Source organism: Monopterus albus, unplaced genomic scaffold (genome assembly GCF_001952655.1).
Source record: "Monopterus albus unplaced genomic scaffold, M_albus_1.0 scaffold18.1, whole genome shotgun sequence".
Classification (NCBI taxonomy): Eukaryota; Metazoa; Chordata; class Actinopteri; order Synbranchiformes; family Synbranchidae; genus Monopterus; species Monopterus albus.
In genome coordinates this window covers 1,334,052-1,350,647 of record NW_018127898.1, presented here as the reverse complement: position 1 = coordinate 1,350,647, position 16,596 = coordinate 1,334,052, and the positions used below count along the sequence as shown (strand labels likewise).

General features: G+C 38.9%; 2 protein-coding genes across 5 annotated transcripts in view; one reads left to right on the top strand and one right to left on the bottom strand.

The window, feature by feature from the left end:
• nab2 (NGFI-A binding protein 2 (EGR1 binding protein 2)) overlaps positions 1–3,078 on the top strand; it is an 8,255-nt gene extending 5,177 nt beyond the window's left edge. For all 3 annotated transcript variants that reach the window (XM_020593169.1, XM_020593167.1, XM_020593168.1), the window contains one exon: positions 1,259–3,078. In XM_020593169.1, coding sequence (XP_020448825.1) covers positions 1,259–1,356 — 98 coding nt within the window. In that variant the 3' untranslated portion in view covers positions 1,357–3,078. The remainder of the gene's footprint in view (positions 1–1,258) is intronic.
• A 486-nt stretch (positions 3,079–3,564) lies between these two features.
• On the bottom strand, positions 3,565–11,260 carry LOC109955918 (uncharacterized). 2 transcript variants are annotated; one of them, XM_020592534.1, is made up of 5 exons: positions 11,122–11,260; positions 8,182–8,296; positions 5,922–6,050; positions 5,470–5,840; positions 3,565–5,349 (listed from the first exon to the last, which is right to left on the bottom strand). In XM_020592534.1, the coding sequence occupies exons 3-5, from the start codon at positions 6,031–6,033 to the stop codon at positions 5,188–5,190; spliced, it is 645 nt and encodes a 214-aa protein (XP_020448190.1). In that variant the 5' UTR covers positions 6,034–6,050; positions 8,182–8,296; positions 11,122–11,260; the 3' UTR covers positions 3,565–5,187. The 2 variants fall into 2 exon arrangements, with proteins under 2 accessions (XP_020448190.1, XP_020448191.1); XM_020592535.1 differs by lacking the exon at positions 11,122–11,260 and adding an exon at positions 8,413–8,514.
• Between the last annotated feature and the right edge of the window lie 5,336 nt (positions 11,261–16,596).

Sequence of the window (16,596 nt, the reverse complement as noted above, 5' to 3'; positions counted from 1 at the left end):
CGCAACCCCCCCCCCCCCCCCCCCAAAGCAGCAACTGACGTCAGAGTGTGTTAGGTGCGTGGGCTGAAGGGCGGGATGGCTGGGGCGTGGGGGTTGAGGAGTGGGAGGTAATTGGAGGGGCGTTGCATTGACTCACCAAGCGACAGTGTACAAAAATAAAACCTGTGGGCAGGGAAATGGCACAGTCTTTTTTATACATCTTCTCCCTCTACCAAAAGGACTGCGGAAATAACAAAAAATGACATATGTTTCATCTCTGACGTCGATCACCCTCACTTTGTCTTGTTTTTTCTTTGTTGCCTCTGTCACTCACACAAGTTTCCTACCTCTGTCTCTCTTTCATTAATCAGAACTTTATCTCACTTCCTTTTAACGTCACTGTTTTCTACCATAACTTATCTTCCACTGTTGGTGTTATTTCTCATACATTGATCCAAATCCTCCATCTGATAAACCTAATCACTTGTATTTTTATTTGCATTTTGCTGACTGCATGCTATTAAATCTGTTTTATTACAACTAACATTGTCCATAAATTATTGTTATTATTACTGCATGCTGTTAAAACACATGGACACTTGGAGTTTCTAAAGAAGGAAATGAATGAACAGAAGAGAACCACTTTGGGTGCTGTTTAGACCTCAGACTTTAAGATGCTGTGGTAAAGTGTTACATGCAGAACAGTACATAAAGTCACTTACAAGCTGTGTGTTTAATCATAGCTTTTCAAGTTGCATTTCAGTAGTAATTTTCCATTACCAACAAAGAATGGAACAAGTTTTGGTTGCGTTTTTTCCTTATCTTGCTCACTGGATGTCATCGCTACTGTATTACCAACTAAAAACCATTCAACTCCTGTTATTCAACAGCTTGGGTTGGTCATACAAACCATGATGACTTCACTCCATGTGGGAGACTTTCTTGCTGAATTCCCTTAACTACTATTCAGAGGTTTTACAAACACTGGTTGCATCTTGGTTACGCTGACTCTTAGCTGCAATAACAACAGCACCAAGTTAAAATAAATCATTTGCAAAAACACATAAAGCTGGAGTTGTTTAATTTCATTCATTTCCAGTCACTTGACACGGCTCACAGTAGAATTTTGGGGTTTTGCAGACCCTAAGTGTATCAACACGTGGCCTAAAAACCTCTTGTCTCAGTGTGAAGTTGCTGTGAAGTACTTTCAGTGGTTCTCTTACTAGTATTTGTTCTTCACCCAGCTACTGAGCTCATCCTAAACTTTGTCTCTCCACAGATCATGACAGTAAAGTGGAGAGGCAGAGCTCCATATCAGCGTGCAGGAGCAGCAGCCCTTGCATCACTAAAGATGACTACAACCACCGGGGGAAATGAACACATTCAGATGTTATCAGAGAACTTGTCCTCAGGCTTGCCCCTGAATTCCAGTCAGCTGTATAGAGGCTGCAGGTGTTTCCTGCTTCACTCACATGACAGGATTGTGAGGCTACAAAATCAGTAGAGTAAATGTCAAAAATTACCAGCGACTGGTATCATAACCCAGCAGTGACGCTACACTCTGAACTTGTGGATCAAGTTTTAAAATGTTCTCTTTTGACTTTATATTCGGTAAATATTTAGGGGAAACACTTAGTTTTTATTTTTTAAAAGTGTCCTGCGAGATGTTAGCTGATGGCGAAAATGTACGTGATTTTATCAGGAAAAACATGATATTTTGTTCAATGAATCAAGTCTGTTGTGAGCAGTGCCGTGACTGTGTTCAGAAAAGTTTCAGATGAAACTGGCTTGAGACAGCAGGGGGCACTGCAACTTGGGAAATGGACTCTCTTAACTTACTCCAGACTGAGTAACAAGCTGTAGTTAAATAGAGCTTTTTGTATGGAGGCTTTTATCAGCATGTTCAGCAACAGTATGATAACGTTCTCTGCAGTCCATCACCCTCAGGAAACAAACGTGTCCTGGTTCTTGACAGAAGTCAGTGTGGTAAAGTCAGAGACTATTATTCCTTGACATTCAAAGACAGTCTACGCACATGGAGCAAGAAAACGGCAAGCGCTTGTGGCTTTAGTTGATTTCTCAGAGAATGCACACACAAACACCACAGTCATGTTCAGAGGCCTTTTGTCCTTTTCTGCATCATCTAATCACCCACGGATCTGAACAGGCATGCTGAGGCCCCTGGGATATGAAGCCGCCAATCATCATCACTTACGCCCTTCACAGCTTTCTCAGATATTTTGTACAAATGGCTGATATGGTGTTTGTATGAAATAATACTTCAGGCTTTTGTTGGAGGCATTTCATTATCATTATGTGAAAATGTACTCAGAATACCTTTTCTAAACTCCGAGGTATGAAATAAGAATACAGATGCTTTGTTGATTTCCAGCTGAAAGTAGATTTTACAGTTGCTGCTTCCTACAGTTAGGTTTCAGACTCACAGGACTCAGTATGTTGGGGGGTGGCGTCATGGCACTTCTCACCCACATTCAAGTTGTGCCCAGTAGGTGCCGCTGTACAGCCATTGAAGATACTGCGTTCAATACTACGTCACAAGCTTCAGAATAGAGGAGAAACATTTCAAAACAACATTTTTTTTTTTAGAAATTGTGATGATTAGTGTAGATTTTTGACACGATATTTTTAGGTGTAGCTGAAACCTACAGAAATAAAAAAAAATCATACAGAGGTTAATGGAGAGAAATCCCATGGTGCTTGACTTTTGTTACAGCAGCTCCTACACATTATTTGAAACTCTTGGTCCTTATTAGGAACTGTTAAAGTGTTTAAACTTCATTAAATGACAAGGCTTATGTTGACAATTAATGAAGGATTTTTGTACTGAGTATGTCAGTGAGATACTTTGCTGTGTATCAGTTACACTTGCCTGTCTCTTAAGCATTAGTAACCTCCTCAGTTTATTATGTTGCAGAACAGATTATTTATTTTGTTACACTTCAATAAATGTTATTTTATTGTTTAAAGCCACAGCACGGCGCAGTGTTTTCCACAACCGATTTTTCTTGGGTGTTGGAAGAGGTTGCAGAAGCTGCGTCACACAGCCAGCAACACTCCTGCTGTCGTCTTGTTTGTTACACTGATGCTCCGCATCAAGACTCGGTGCCAGTATGACTCACCTGTACCGGTGATGTCAACATGGCTCATCCACACACACACACACACACACATATTCCCTCTTTCGACACCATGAAGGCCCACAATCCAAAGCCTTCAGCCAACCTTCAACCCTAAGGAATTTGGTTGTAGGACAGTTTATTTCACTGTGGTTACTATATGTGCAATACAAAATCATAATGCCTCCAATGTGAATGAATGTTAAAAGTTAAATTTAGCAGTGCTATTAGGAGCCATGGTTCTAGGGAAACAATGTCCATCACTTTGGTCCAGACTGAAATATCTCCACAATTATGTAAGGGTTTTCATGGTCCCAAGAGGAATAATCCTACTGACTGACGATCCCCCTCAAATTTTTTCTAGTGTCACCATGAGATTCAAATTTTTGTGTTTTATTGAAATATCTCAACAACTCTTGGATAGATTGCCATGAAATCTGATACAGATGTCCATAGTTCCCAGAGGATGATTTGAAACAATTATGAATCCTCTTGTGAAATTCCTGTATGACTCTCCCCTCAGCATCATTAGCACTTTGCATATGAGCAAATGCTGGCATGCTAACATGCTAAAGTAAGATGGTGAATACTGCATCTGTTTAACAACATGGTAAAGTGATCACTGTGAACATGTTAGAATTTAGCTCAAACCATGGCGGTGGACTCTTACTGTTCTTACTGATTTACATTTTTACACTTACCAGAGATGTTAATGTTGATGTTCATATGGAAAGCTGCCCTGAGCCTTTTGATTACACAAGAACAATTATATCCAAAATGGATTTCTTCGCTGTGAGTCAACAGATGAAGGGAGTCACCGTCATCAATCTGCTGTCAGCACCGCTAATAACAGCTTTAAATCTCTGAGTCTATTCTTAGCCTACACTCTCTCCCCAGTAACAAAAAGCAGAGCACAGCTGATCCAGTTTTATGTTTGACTGCAAACACTAAAAAAGCAGCAGCTGACCATTCATGAAATCAGGAAGGCCAATTGTCTCCATAACAAAATATGAATATTTATAATGAGTGAACCCCTCTGTATACAAAGATGGGCACTGTTGCAACACACAGCAAACAAAACAAACAAAAAGTCAGTTTGACCATGCAAATTTTAAAAAGAAATAACTAAAATAAAGGAGAGTTTCTCTCATTAATAAACATACACAATTTAACTAACTTACAAAAGTTTTCCTCATAGCACACAGGAGCTAAGCATAACAATATTCAAATCTATGTCGAAAACCAAGGCAAACAAAGTCACAGCTACCTAATGGTTCACGTTTTATGGCAGGTTGCCAACAACAACAAAGTGAGTCAAGATGATGATACCTGCATAACACGTGACATCCAGGCACCTTTGCTATAGACTAAGGGTGACAACATGCTTAACATTACCAATTTCAATTTTTGCAATGATCTTACAATACTAAAAATGATACTATATACAATGTATATAACCCTTTCGGTTACTTAATATCATAAACACGATATTGCTTCTCACAGACAGTAACTGGAAGTGCTTCAAAAATTTTATTAAAATAAAATAAAACGAAACATTTGCTTTAAATAAACATAGTGGATGATTTTTGTCCTTCTGGCCTGGATTGAGTTATATTAACAACGCTTTCACAGAAACAGTCCTGTAAAAACTGATACAGTCAGTGCAATGCATTACCCAGAGAAACAGAATAACCACTAATTCTGCAAAGAGATGTACAGTATATATGGATGGATTTTTATGTAACATTTCAATGGTAAAAGCAAACATTTCCAGAATTGGACAAATACAAGTATTACAGATGTAAATTTGGGTGAATGGAGCCTTTAAAAATAAAATATCTTAATAATTTTATATGCAATACAAGCATGAAAAATCAATTTCCTTCCTTCAGTTTACATATAAATGACAGAAATTAATGTTCATTAATAGGTAAAAAGCCAGTTGAAGACCAGGTTCATTTCAATGCTGTTTCCAAAGATTGGGTTAACCGAGTTATACAGTACCTACTTCATCACAGCACATCTTACAAACTCATAAGTATGTCAGGAGGAGAAGCAGGACCAATTTAGTCTAGGTGATGTGAGTGTAAAGGTGTCGCAGGAACTCTCCTCTGGTGGTTGTGTCTCCAGGGAAAATGGCCTGACAGAACTCACAAACATCAGACTGCAGCGCCACGTCGGACATCAGCAACCCACCAGACTGACTCAGGGAGGGACTGTCTGTCGCAGGTATCTGACACACAAACATAAAGGACAAGACAGGGAGTTTCTCAACAAGAACATGGAAAACTCCAAGGACAGACTGACAAACCCATGGCCACTGCTGGGATTTTTGTTCAGTCAAGACACTTACCCTCATCATGTGCCAAGTTCTGTCTCTTCCAGGGTGATCTGTTTGCCCTTGAGGTCTGGACTCACAGGAAGAGGCGCCTTGCAACCTCGAGGAGTCCAGGGTTAACAGGGGTGACACCATTTGCTCCAACATCCCATCCTCCTTTCTCTGACAGGGTATATCCACAGACAGCTTGGCCATATCGTCAGTGAGGAGATCAAAGTGAGCCCCCGCGTTTCTGGAAAGGTGAGTGATGCCACACTCTGCTGCAGAGTTGTCTGCTCTGGCTGTTCGTGGTTGAGGCTTTTCTTGGAAAATCACGGGGATTTCTTGAGTACACTGGACAGGGATAGACACCATATCACTCAGCTCTTCATTAAGAATGGGGACACCTGCAGATCAAGAATTTTATATGTGTCATAAATCATGACAGAAATATATTCATGACCATTAGATTTTGGGTTTATTTGGACCTTGCTGGTTCTTCTGAGTGCTTGCGAGTTGATGCAACAAGGCTGCCTGTCTCAAACATAGTGACCTCAGGCGGAGAAACTGCTGGTATAGTTCAATGTATGCTTCCTCCATCTCACCAGCTCAGGAATCTACAGTAAATATCACAGGGGGATTACACTGGGCTGTACAATGCAATTTTCTAACTAAAGTATACATACAGATGATAAGATAAAGGAATCCACAATAATCAGTTACAGTCATGCTAGCGGGTCTGGAGTCTGTTCTCTGTCAGTGGTGCTTTGAGATAAATGTGCTACCTTCAGCATGCTAACATGCTAATAATGACAGTGCAAGTATGCTGATGCTTAGTAGGTATTCAGCAGGTTCACCCTCCTGGTTTTAGTGCATTGACTAGAAAATACAGCCTGACCACTCCCAGAAGTGAAGCCACTGTGAGTTGGTGGCTGCCCCCTAGTGGCTGATTGCAGTATAGATCATAAATCCCATGCCCTCCACGTTAGCGGATGGGACATGAGGCAAACTAAAAACTTAAATTACAAATCAGATCATTTTTTCCCAGAGGTGATTTCTGTTATAATTGGTAGATATAATCACCCTAGTATGTGTACAAGTGGTCCTTTTTCTGGTAAGTATGGCTGTAATAAGATATTTGATTATATAAAAAGAGGTGTATTTTGGTTGATTTGACAGCTTTGATTGGCGGCCCGATACTTCACCCAACTACTTGACAGCTACTACGCAGAATCTGGCTGCAAAATGCCAAGATGGCAGCCGCCATATTCACAATATTTTGGCTTCAAATTTAAGGGAGGAAAGTGGTGATGCCTTGTCCATATTTATACAGTCAGTGATTTAGTGTGTTAGCATGTTTGCTAATTTACATGGAATACAGCTGAGTTTGATGGAAAGATCGCTGGTTTTGCAGGTATTTGGTCAAAGTACTGAACAAATTTTACCCTATGCTGGTACTAGATGAAAAGTCCAGGGATCAATGTTTCTAAGTAAATTTCCAACAGTTGTTCAACTGTAATAGCGATTGCAATTCTTAATCTGTGACATCGCCACTGTTGAGGATTTGTGCAGTGTAAGATTAGGGCTCTGCCTCGTCATAAATCTCTGCGTCCCAGTTCGACTGTGTGGCGGCAGGTGCGGCAGTTGCTTGGTATAGGCTGTGCTCTGTAGATTTGGTGCTGAAAGCCTTGAAGTTCTTTGTTGAATGAAGTAACTGAAGTAACTGTAGCTTGTTTGTTGTAACCACTACAATAATCTAAAGGATGAGATGCAATAAATACAAGCAGGAATAATGTTGTTCAAGAGCTAAACATGTTGATACCTACATGGCTTTTCTAGCTGAAAGTATGCTGAACTTATTAAAATGTGAAAATATTCCAATTGGTTTCCACAAAGTAGGCAAAACAAGAAGGTGTGTGTGTGTGTGTGGGGGGAGTCTGAAGAAAATGCATATGGGTGGTGAGAGAGAGAGAGAGAGGTATGGACCATCAGATGGCACTCCAGGACTGTGTCATTAACTCTGCACTTTGAGCTCCCATTGACTTCTATTGTAAACAAAAAGCTGAATAAATGAAGTATAAACTTTATAAAAAAGTTGACTACAAGCAGGAATGTCCTTGAAGAGCTGAACAGTTTGATACCAGAATGGCCTGTATAGCTAAAAGTATGCTGGACTTATAAAGTGCCAAAAAACGGATGGAAGATCCCAGAATAATCAGGAGAATGCATCCACACAACTAGTCACATAGCTTCATGCTCGTCAAATCATTCTATATAGACGATATTTGTTATGTTTCTCCATTTAGTTAGTTTTTTCCTGTACATTCACTATCCACATTATACATTATACTGGGCAGACGTGGGTCATCTTGCCTGAAATAAAGACCACATCAACTAACACTGTATACCTTTTTATGAAATTAAACATTACTTTTCAGGGGAGAAAAGTAGAGTAACTATATCACACAGCAAATGCCAAATGTTAATTGATTAGTGTGATAAACTATTTGTTTGATTAATATAATCATTTGATTTGTTTTATTTGTGTGAGTACATATTTGCTTACGTTTTTTTTCTGCCTGTTTACTTGTACCTGCCAAACAAACTGATCAAAAGATGAGGTGCATCAGGACCCAAGTGGCTTACCACATCTACTAAACAGTTTAATGCAATAAATCCAACTTAGATATAGGTTAGAAAGAGAAGGGGAAATACTGTATGTACAGAAATCAATACCAATCTACTTACCCTTTCGAAGGTCGTCTGCATGCTCTGCTCCAAGAAATCAGGACTCCTTGTCATTCCTTACAAAAGCTAGATTCAAAGATTTCTTCTGTCTGCATCTCAAACAGGCTTCCTGTTACTGTAAAAGAATTAGACACTGTCTCAGCATTTAAATCCAGACTCGAGACCCATTTACTGAGCACAACCTACAACAACTTTGTGACTGTGAAATACATTCTTCAGATGAGGCCTTACCAACCACAGTTATGGCTGGTTTGCTTATTCCCTGGTGGGCTTTTGGAAATTATGCTCTATCCATGTACCAGCATACAGTGCATTGAGAACTGCTAAACATAAGGAAGTAGCTCTTGAAAACAGGGAAGTGAAACCTGGTTAGTATTTAAAAAGGAACCTTACCATCACTCAGCTAAAATGTTAATCAGAATCAGAATCTGCAGACAGAATGACAGTCTGCAGAGTATATCTGTTAGCATGGACTCAAAAGAGGGAAAAGTCAGGCTCTATTTTTAATGTAAAAGAACATAAGCAAGGACAAGTATCTGACTGTCCTCCAGTGGCCCAGGCCTAAGCACCACAGAGCATCTGTGGAGACGGCAGTTCACAAACGCTTTGTTTCCAATCTGACAGAGCATGAGAGGATCTGCCAGGGAGAATGGGATAAACTGCACAAATCCAGATGTACAAAGCTAGAAACTCGAAGCTGTAACTGCTGCCAAAGGAGCTATTACAAATGCTGATTTAAGTGTCTGAATACATTTATACATGAGAGATTTCAGTTCTGAATTTTATTAAATAAAGAATAAATTTCTAAAAACATCTTTTTACTTCGTCATTATGGGTTACTTAAAGTGCCCATGACAAGGTTTTCCTTGTTTTCTGACTTATCTGCAATGTTACAATGGTGAATTATCATCTTAAATGTGACCAAAAGCTCAAAAAATAAGGTGTACATTTGTTTTAATAATCCTATGCAGAATCAACTAGGTTGATACACGTCTTGCAAACTCTCACTCGTGAGACTTTTTTTCTAACAATGTAAAGTCTTACGTGACAGTTTAATGATTTCCTTGAAGCAGGATATTTCAACTGCATGCGGTTTTGTGGATATATTTTGCCTCGTGCTGCACTGTGACTGGAGGATGTGGAGAAAAATACAGGGCTTGAGGTTACTGCATGCCCAGGAATGTTCATGTACAAAGACCCACTGCTTTACCTGACCAGGTCTAACCTACAAGCAGCCGGCCAGTGAAGCATCATCGCTGGATTCCCCCGGAGCACAGTACCTGTTAGTTTTGACTGCTTGAGGCCATTGTGTCTGCAGCATGTGATGTGATGCGGGTTAACGAGCGAATTAACAATCCATGATGTTATTGTCCCTACCTGTTGGAATTAATTTCACTACTTTGGTACGTGGTCGTGTGAGGGAAGACGCAGCGACCGCCAGTTGGATTTACTGACCTTATGACATTTCCACTACTTGGTGGGACTTAATGGTAAGTTTAAAAAACACTGTTAATGCCTAGTTTCTGTAAGATTAGAGAGAATTTTGTCTAAGGCTGGATAAGTTACTATGTCTGTATTGTGCCAGTTAAAATATGGGGTTTCTCAATTACCTACTTTGTTTAGAGTGTTACACATCTCTTTTCATTGGTACTTATACTGTTGTTTACCTATCTATGGAGGAAACATTCAAATTAATGCTGCTGCAGTTCACCGTGTTGTCCATCTTCATACTCTGGTTTAAACAAGTCATTGTCAAAAAAGTTGCTTATTTGTTATGTTTTTTGTTTATGCATTGTCCTGGCTCCTGACCAGTGTTGTGTCGAAAAGCGTTCCTCTGTCAACATGTGTTTCCTCTGTTCAACACTTGTTTTCATGGAGCGCCCCCCTCAGTGGTTGTGGTTAGGATAATGTTAGGATTCAGGTTAGGGGAAAAAGATTTCGACACAACACCGACAGCAGGAGAAAATAGAGTAATACTGTATAGTAATTGAGAAAATGAGTAATTTATCACACAGTTGTGGAAAAAGTAAAACATGTTTTTAGGAGGAGGCTCTGGGGTTTTATCGTTCTGAAATAATTTGAGAATATTTGGAGTTATGTTGAGTGCAAAGCTAATCTAGAGGTACCCAAGATTAAACATTAAACGGCTGGAAATGAGCAAAATGAGCACGCCAAGGCCATTTTAATGTAGATTGATGAGAATGATCCTAGTCAGTGATTTAATGTATCATATTATTGCACTGATTATTATGGTGTATTAATGTACAATTAAGCTTAAGCAGCATTACTGTTGGGTAATTTAATCTCTAAAAATTCATGACATTTCAAAGGATTGTTGCCTGTTTTGTACCAGTAACTAGAAAAAGTATAAAGTACACAATGGAAATAGGTAAAGTGCTTTAATATAGTAAAGTACACAGTGTACTTGGCTGCTTTCCAGTCCTGCTTACCATTCATTGGTTGTCTATGCAGTGTTCCAGTGTGACTCATCAGAGTTTAACCCTGTTTTTCAAGCAACAGCAATTGCTTTTATTTATCTCACATGGACATTTTTCTCGTCTCCACACCGTATTCAGTTCAAACATTAACAATCACCGCCCACGAGCAGTTTCTCCAGCAACACTTTACAGAGTAGCCTGTATGGAAAGGTTTCTCTAGTTCAGTATGTACTCTACTTCTGTCCTTGCTTTTTCTTATTTCCTTCCCCTTCGTTTTCTTCCCCTTTCCAATATTAACGTGCGTCTTACACTTTTTTTTTTAAAGTTTAGCTTTAGCACGTACTATACGTTCTATGCTCAGTAATTTCCTCCTTAACGTAAGAGTCGCACTGAGTATCAATAAAAACGCGGAACTCAAAGTGAAATTCATTGTTTGTTATCTGTTTCTCTTACGTGAGCTTTGTGTTCTACTGAATAATACGGGAACATAAAGTTTACTTACCCTAAAGGTGATCGCGGATTCCCTGCAGGAAGTGCAGACACAGATAATGACGTAAAGGTTATTGTGAATAAACTTGTCCTCGCTGGACCATTACGTCACCATCCCGACCTAAAACACCAACACAAATGAGACAAATCCTTGATGACTCTACCACAATAACACTTCCTGTAGGTTGGTTTCAAAATAAAAGCGTCGACTTTTAATGAAGATTATCCCGGGAGACCTTTGGATTGAAAATTGTGGAAAGTAACTAAGTGCATTTACTCAGGTACCGTATTTAAGCACATTTTTGGGTATCTGTACTATACTTGAGTATCTTCATTTTCTGCTACCTCATACTTCAACTTCACTACAGCTCAAAGAAAAATATTCCATTTTGTACTCACTTCATTTATTTGATAACTTTAGTTAGTTACTTAATTAGTTACTTTTCACAATGAGGTTTATAAAACAAAATGCAATATCATCACAAGATTTGTTTATCCTTGGTGTAAAATTCACAGCAGTAATTCAAATTATAAGCATACTATATAAGTTAAAATTAGTTCCACCTTTACCAACTGTAACAATAAATGTGATTTACACAATAATACATCAATAATTATAATCAAATAATATGATGTACATCAGTGTAAATTGTGCCATTTTGCATAATTAGTACTTTTATCTTTGATACTTTAAGTATATCTTTGCTAATAATTTTGCACTTTTACTTAAGTGACATTTTGAATGCAACACTTTTATGTGTATTTTTACACTGTGGTTTTGTTACTTTTACTTAAGTAAACAATCTGAGTACTTCTTACACCACTGGAAAAGTGGTTTCATGAAAATGTAATACTGGCTAAGATAAAAGAAATCATATAAACCAAAGAACCTAGTATCATTTCAATTTGTTTTTTAAGGTTTATTATTATGAAATTATAGTTTACTGAGGTTGTGAGTCTAAGTCCTTTTAAACAACCCTACACAACCCAGAAAAAATACCAAAAAGAATGTCTGTTTAATTTCAGTTATGCAGTTTTTTCATTTTTACTTCCTCTCATACAGGTCAAAGCCTTCTGCACACTAACAGAAAAAAATTGTGGTTTGGGGAATATACAGAAGTTTTGTATGTTATGTTTGTTTTGTAGCCTATTAGTATTCAATTTTAAATATACTGAGTCACAAATACTGGAATCTGCCCACGAAATTCATATGTACATTGCAATTGTAAAATGCAAACTTCCCTGAGGCCATAACCCCCCCCAAAATTCCAGGAAGAAAAAATTAAGACATTTTATCCATGCTGGCAGCCAGAATCTGAGGACTTCAGTGCTCAGGTAGCACTAACAGTATTAGTACACAGTGATCACCTAAACCTCTTCTTTATGATTGGTGGCAGTGGCACCATGACTGAACAGTTCATCTCTCTTTGCACTCGCTTACTGCATTTTAGAGACAAGTTTTGCTGTTTAACTTGCATTGACTTATGACCACATGAGGGCATCAGAACAAGTTGCAGGGTTCCATTTAAGGTTCCATTAAATTTGGTCCACCTGGTAAAATCTGCAAGATCATCAGCATTTAACCACAGGTGTTTACTGAGTATGCTGGGACAGAAATGTTGAGCTGGAGCCACTGTGAACAGAGCTCACCATGAAAATGTTTAGTGTGTGATACTGATTTAAAAATAGATCAACACTAAGCCATCAGAGTCTTGTAGGTGGCATAGTACCTTCCAGGCCATCCATCTAGTTTGAAGGAGCAGCCGTTTTGTCGGCCCCTGACAGCTGAGTTCACAGCCAGCACCTTGTGATCTTAGAAATTTGTGCCAGCTCCCTCTGCTCCAGACTTGTTATGTGACGCTGTGAGGAATGGACAGCCTACATCTTTGTCGTACTAGGAGAGCCATGCCTTTGCTATGTTGCTTCTTCTCCAAGAGTATCCATTTTTGTTGCTGCTTTAGTTTTTGGCAACCTGCTTCATGGTAACACCAAGTCAAAGTTACATAAATTTTCACTGTGAACATTTGACACGTTTTGCTATGTGTCATATAAGGTAATTTTTGTTGCCTAATCACAATATTAAAGGACCAGACAACAAAACTCCTGAAAGTCACTCCAATAAAACATGCACTTTTCCTTTTTACATTTCTGTTTGCATGCAAATTAAACAAACAAAATGTATTATGGTAAACAATATGGAAGTGCTGATTTATTTTATTTTTTAATTTGAGCCGGGCTATCTGTTTCACCCTGCTTTCAGACATTATGCTAAGATAAGTTAATCTAATCTAAGATAACCAGGTGCAGGTCCTCTGTGCAGGCCTCATGTTTAGCATACAACCCTGAAGGTAGTGTCAGTCTTCTCATCAATCTCTTGGCAAAAAAGCACATATGTGTATTTCCCAAAATGTTGAGCTATAATAGTGATACTGACTGTTTTTCCAAATATGTATTTATTGACTTTACTAGCTCGTATCTGGTATAGTAAGCTAAACCTATAGTCAAGGCAGGAGCATTTTTAAAAAGTTACTGTAGCAATTTGACCAGAAACAAGACAGTGGAAAAGAAAACATACACCAACAACAGCTTTTTAGGTGAAATAAGTTGAAAATGACACTGGGCATCGATAAGTGCATAACACTGAACAAAAATTTTAAAAAACAAATCTTTAGTGTTTGCACTGTGTGAAAGTCTGCATGTTACTTTCTATTTTTAACAACTCCTTGTGTTTCCAAGAACGTGTGAGGATTCATCACTTCCAATGCACCTAATGTGATGTGAACATTCCAAACTATTACTAATACAATAAACACAAAATTTTTAAGAGACCTCATCCATTTTTAGCAAAGTGTGAAGTAAAAGTTTGTACAATTATTTATATGCATGTTATACCATGCACCTTATACCACTTGCCTCCACTTGAGTGTTTGACGGCAAGCACCATGTGGTTGCACTGACCTTGAACCCCTCCTGCCCCACACACACACACACACACCACGCTGTGTCCGCCAGCGCCCCTCCTTCACCCCCATCCCTTTGCATGTGATCCTAGTGTTGGAGCTGTCTAAAGTGTGTGCGTTTGCGTGTGTGTGTGTGTGCATGCATGTGTGAGTGTTTGTGGGCTTTGCTGGGAATAACAGCCAAGAACTGTCATCTGCCAGTGCAACACTATCCGTCCTGTCAATCTTGTTTTATAATTGTAACACTCTCATATGCTATGGCTGAGCAAAAAGAAGTTTCCAACATAGTGAGACACACACCCACAAAGAGAGAGAGAGAGAGAGAGAGACAGATAAAGAGAGAGATGATATAATTCTATTGCTAACTGTGCTTCTTTGGCAGTATCTTCACATCTTAATTAATCATGTTTTTAAGCAAGTAGTGTCATAAAGTTTATGGCATGTTGTCTTATAAAACAGTGATCTAGTCCCTGTTTCAGTATTTTTCTTTTTCTTGTGTTGTTCCAAACACTTTTTTTCATTCTATATTAAACAGATATTCCAATTTGATATTTGATGTTCGTCATTGCAGTAAATAGGCACAGGGTGAATTTATCAAACAACCTCTCATTAAAACTAACAGTGCATTGTCACTAAAGTGTTTACTTGTAATGACTGAGTACACATTCAAGAAAAATAATTATTGCTTCTAGTAATGATGCAAAACAGCATAAAAGATACTTAAAGCTACTCTATTTCATTTCTTTTCAGCCACTAGAGGGTGTAGTGAGACTCAAAACAAACTGACACGCAACATTCCTCCTGACCACTCTTTGCCCCCCCCATCACACTATGTTGCAGCAAACTGTACAAAATGCAGCATCCAGACTGAAGCTAGTGTTAGCTGACTAACAAGTAAACTCAAATTTGTGTCATTTGGCTGCTTTGAATGGCAGAGACACACCAAGCTGACGTGACAGAACTAGCATCGACGAAGGCCGTCACCTCATAATGCTGCTGTCCGGACCATTCGGGTTGGAAAAGTGGCACTTGAGCACACTGCACAGACTACAGCCAACAGACAACTAGCATGTAGATTCTGCATCTGTGTTACAGAAATAACTTCCCCTACCATCAGGTGGTAGAATCTGCATTCACCATTCACAAAGGGAAAGAAGAAGAGCTTGTCTTTTGGTTGTGGAAGAACGAAGGAGGCTGAAGGAGGCAAAACAATAACAACAACAACAACAAGAAACTGCACTAAAAGTGTGAAATGATGGATACTACAGGCTGAAGGGGTTTTCCCAAAGCTTTCTCTTCTCATGCACTGATTCGCTAAGCTGAACAGCCAATGAGAGTGGTCTCTCTCTCTCTCACCAACAAGGCCTAACAGGCTGACATCGATTCAACATGCCAAATTGGCTAAAAGCCGTCTACAGGGTCTGACTAGTGCCAATGGTTCAGGGCACACCAGAAAGATAAGCCCCGACAGATGCTCACTGATGGCCTGACAGTGGCCAGTGGCTGACGACCATCGGCTTGGTGCATCATGAGCTTAAAACTCTCTATCTCAAAATTTAAACCATTGTTAACCTTGGTTTCTGTGTTTTATTTGTCCCACTCTTTCTGTGCACAAGAATGCAGCCTCTTTGGTCTGGCAGCCATTCTTTCAGAATTTTAGCTGACAAGAGATCCTTATGGCTGTCTGTTTAAAATGACTTCTCACAGTTTGAAAAATTATAACCTTTGCTAGGTGGCAAGTGGGACTAATTTACAGACTGTACTGTGGCAACACAGGGTAGAGAACATGGAATTACAACAAAAGGGATGTAGGCAGCAGAGTGCCAGTTAAGTACCTTTAAGCTTATTGTTATTGTCAAAACATTAAAAATTTTAATGTAAAAATACAGCTTTTAGTTTTGAGTAATTTAAATTATTTTGGCAAAAAGCCTAACTGTAAATATTATTGTTGTAATCTTGTCTTTCTTCCAGTTTCTCAGTTAAAATATAAACAATATACAGTATATTATAATAATTTTAAGTGTATTAGTTTTGAAATAAGACCATCTTTGAAGTGTAAAATATAAGTTGATACAAATGGACACAATCGGCATCAACCATCAAATGTCCACTGAGCAAACAGGTTTCCACCAGCACTTCCTCTCACACACTAACTGAACTGGTTCAACAGTCACTTATGAATTTAATTCTGCAGGGACTGAGTTAAGACAGTGATGTGGGGTGTACAGTTATCACAGGGATGGCATGAGCGTTGACGTATGCCAACTAATTAATCATAGGACTTTCTTAGTGAGCCAAACCAGACCCAGAGACCAGATTTCAATGCGTTAAATACACTCACAGAGGGTTTTCCGCACTCAGCAACACACCCACACTCAGTACTGTTACATAAATACATAATACATTTAGAAATGAATATATGATTGGATGAACATTTATACCTTAAAATACCATTCTTACTGCTTTTAGACACATCCATTTCTATCTTTTTCTGAAGCATAGTGAGGGATTTTTCTATGTGCTGCAAT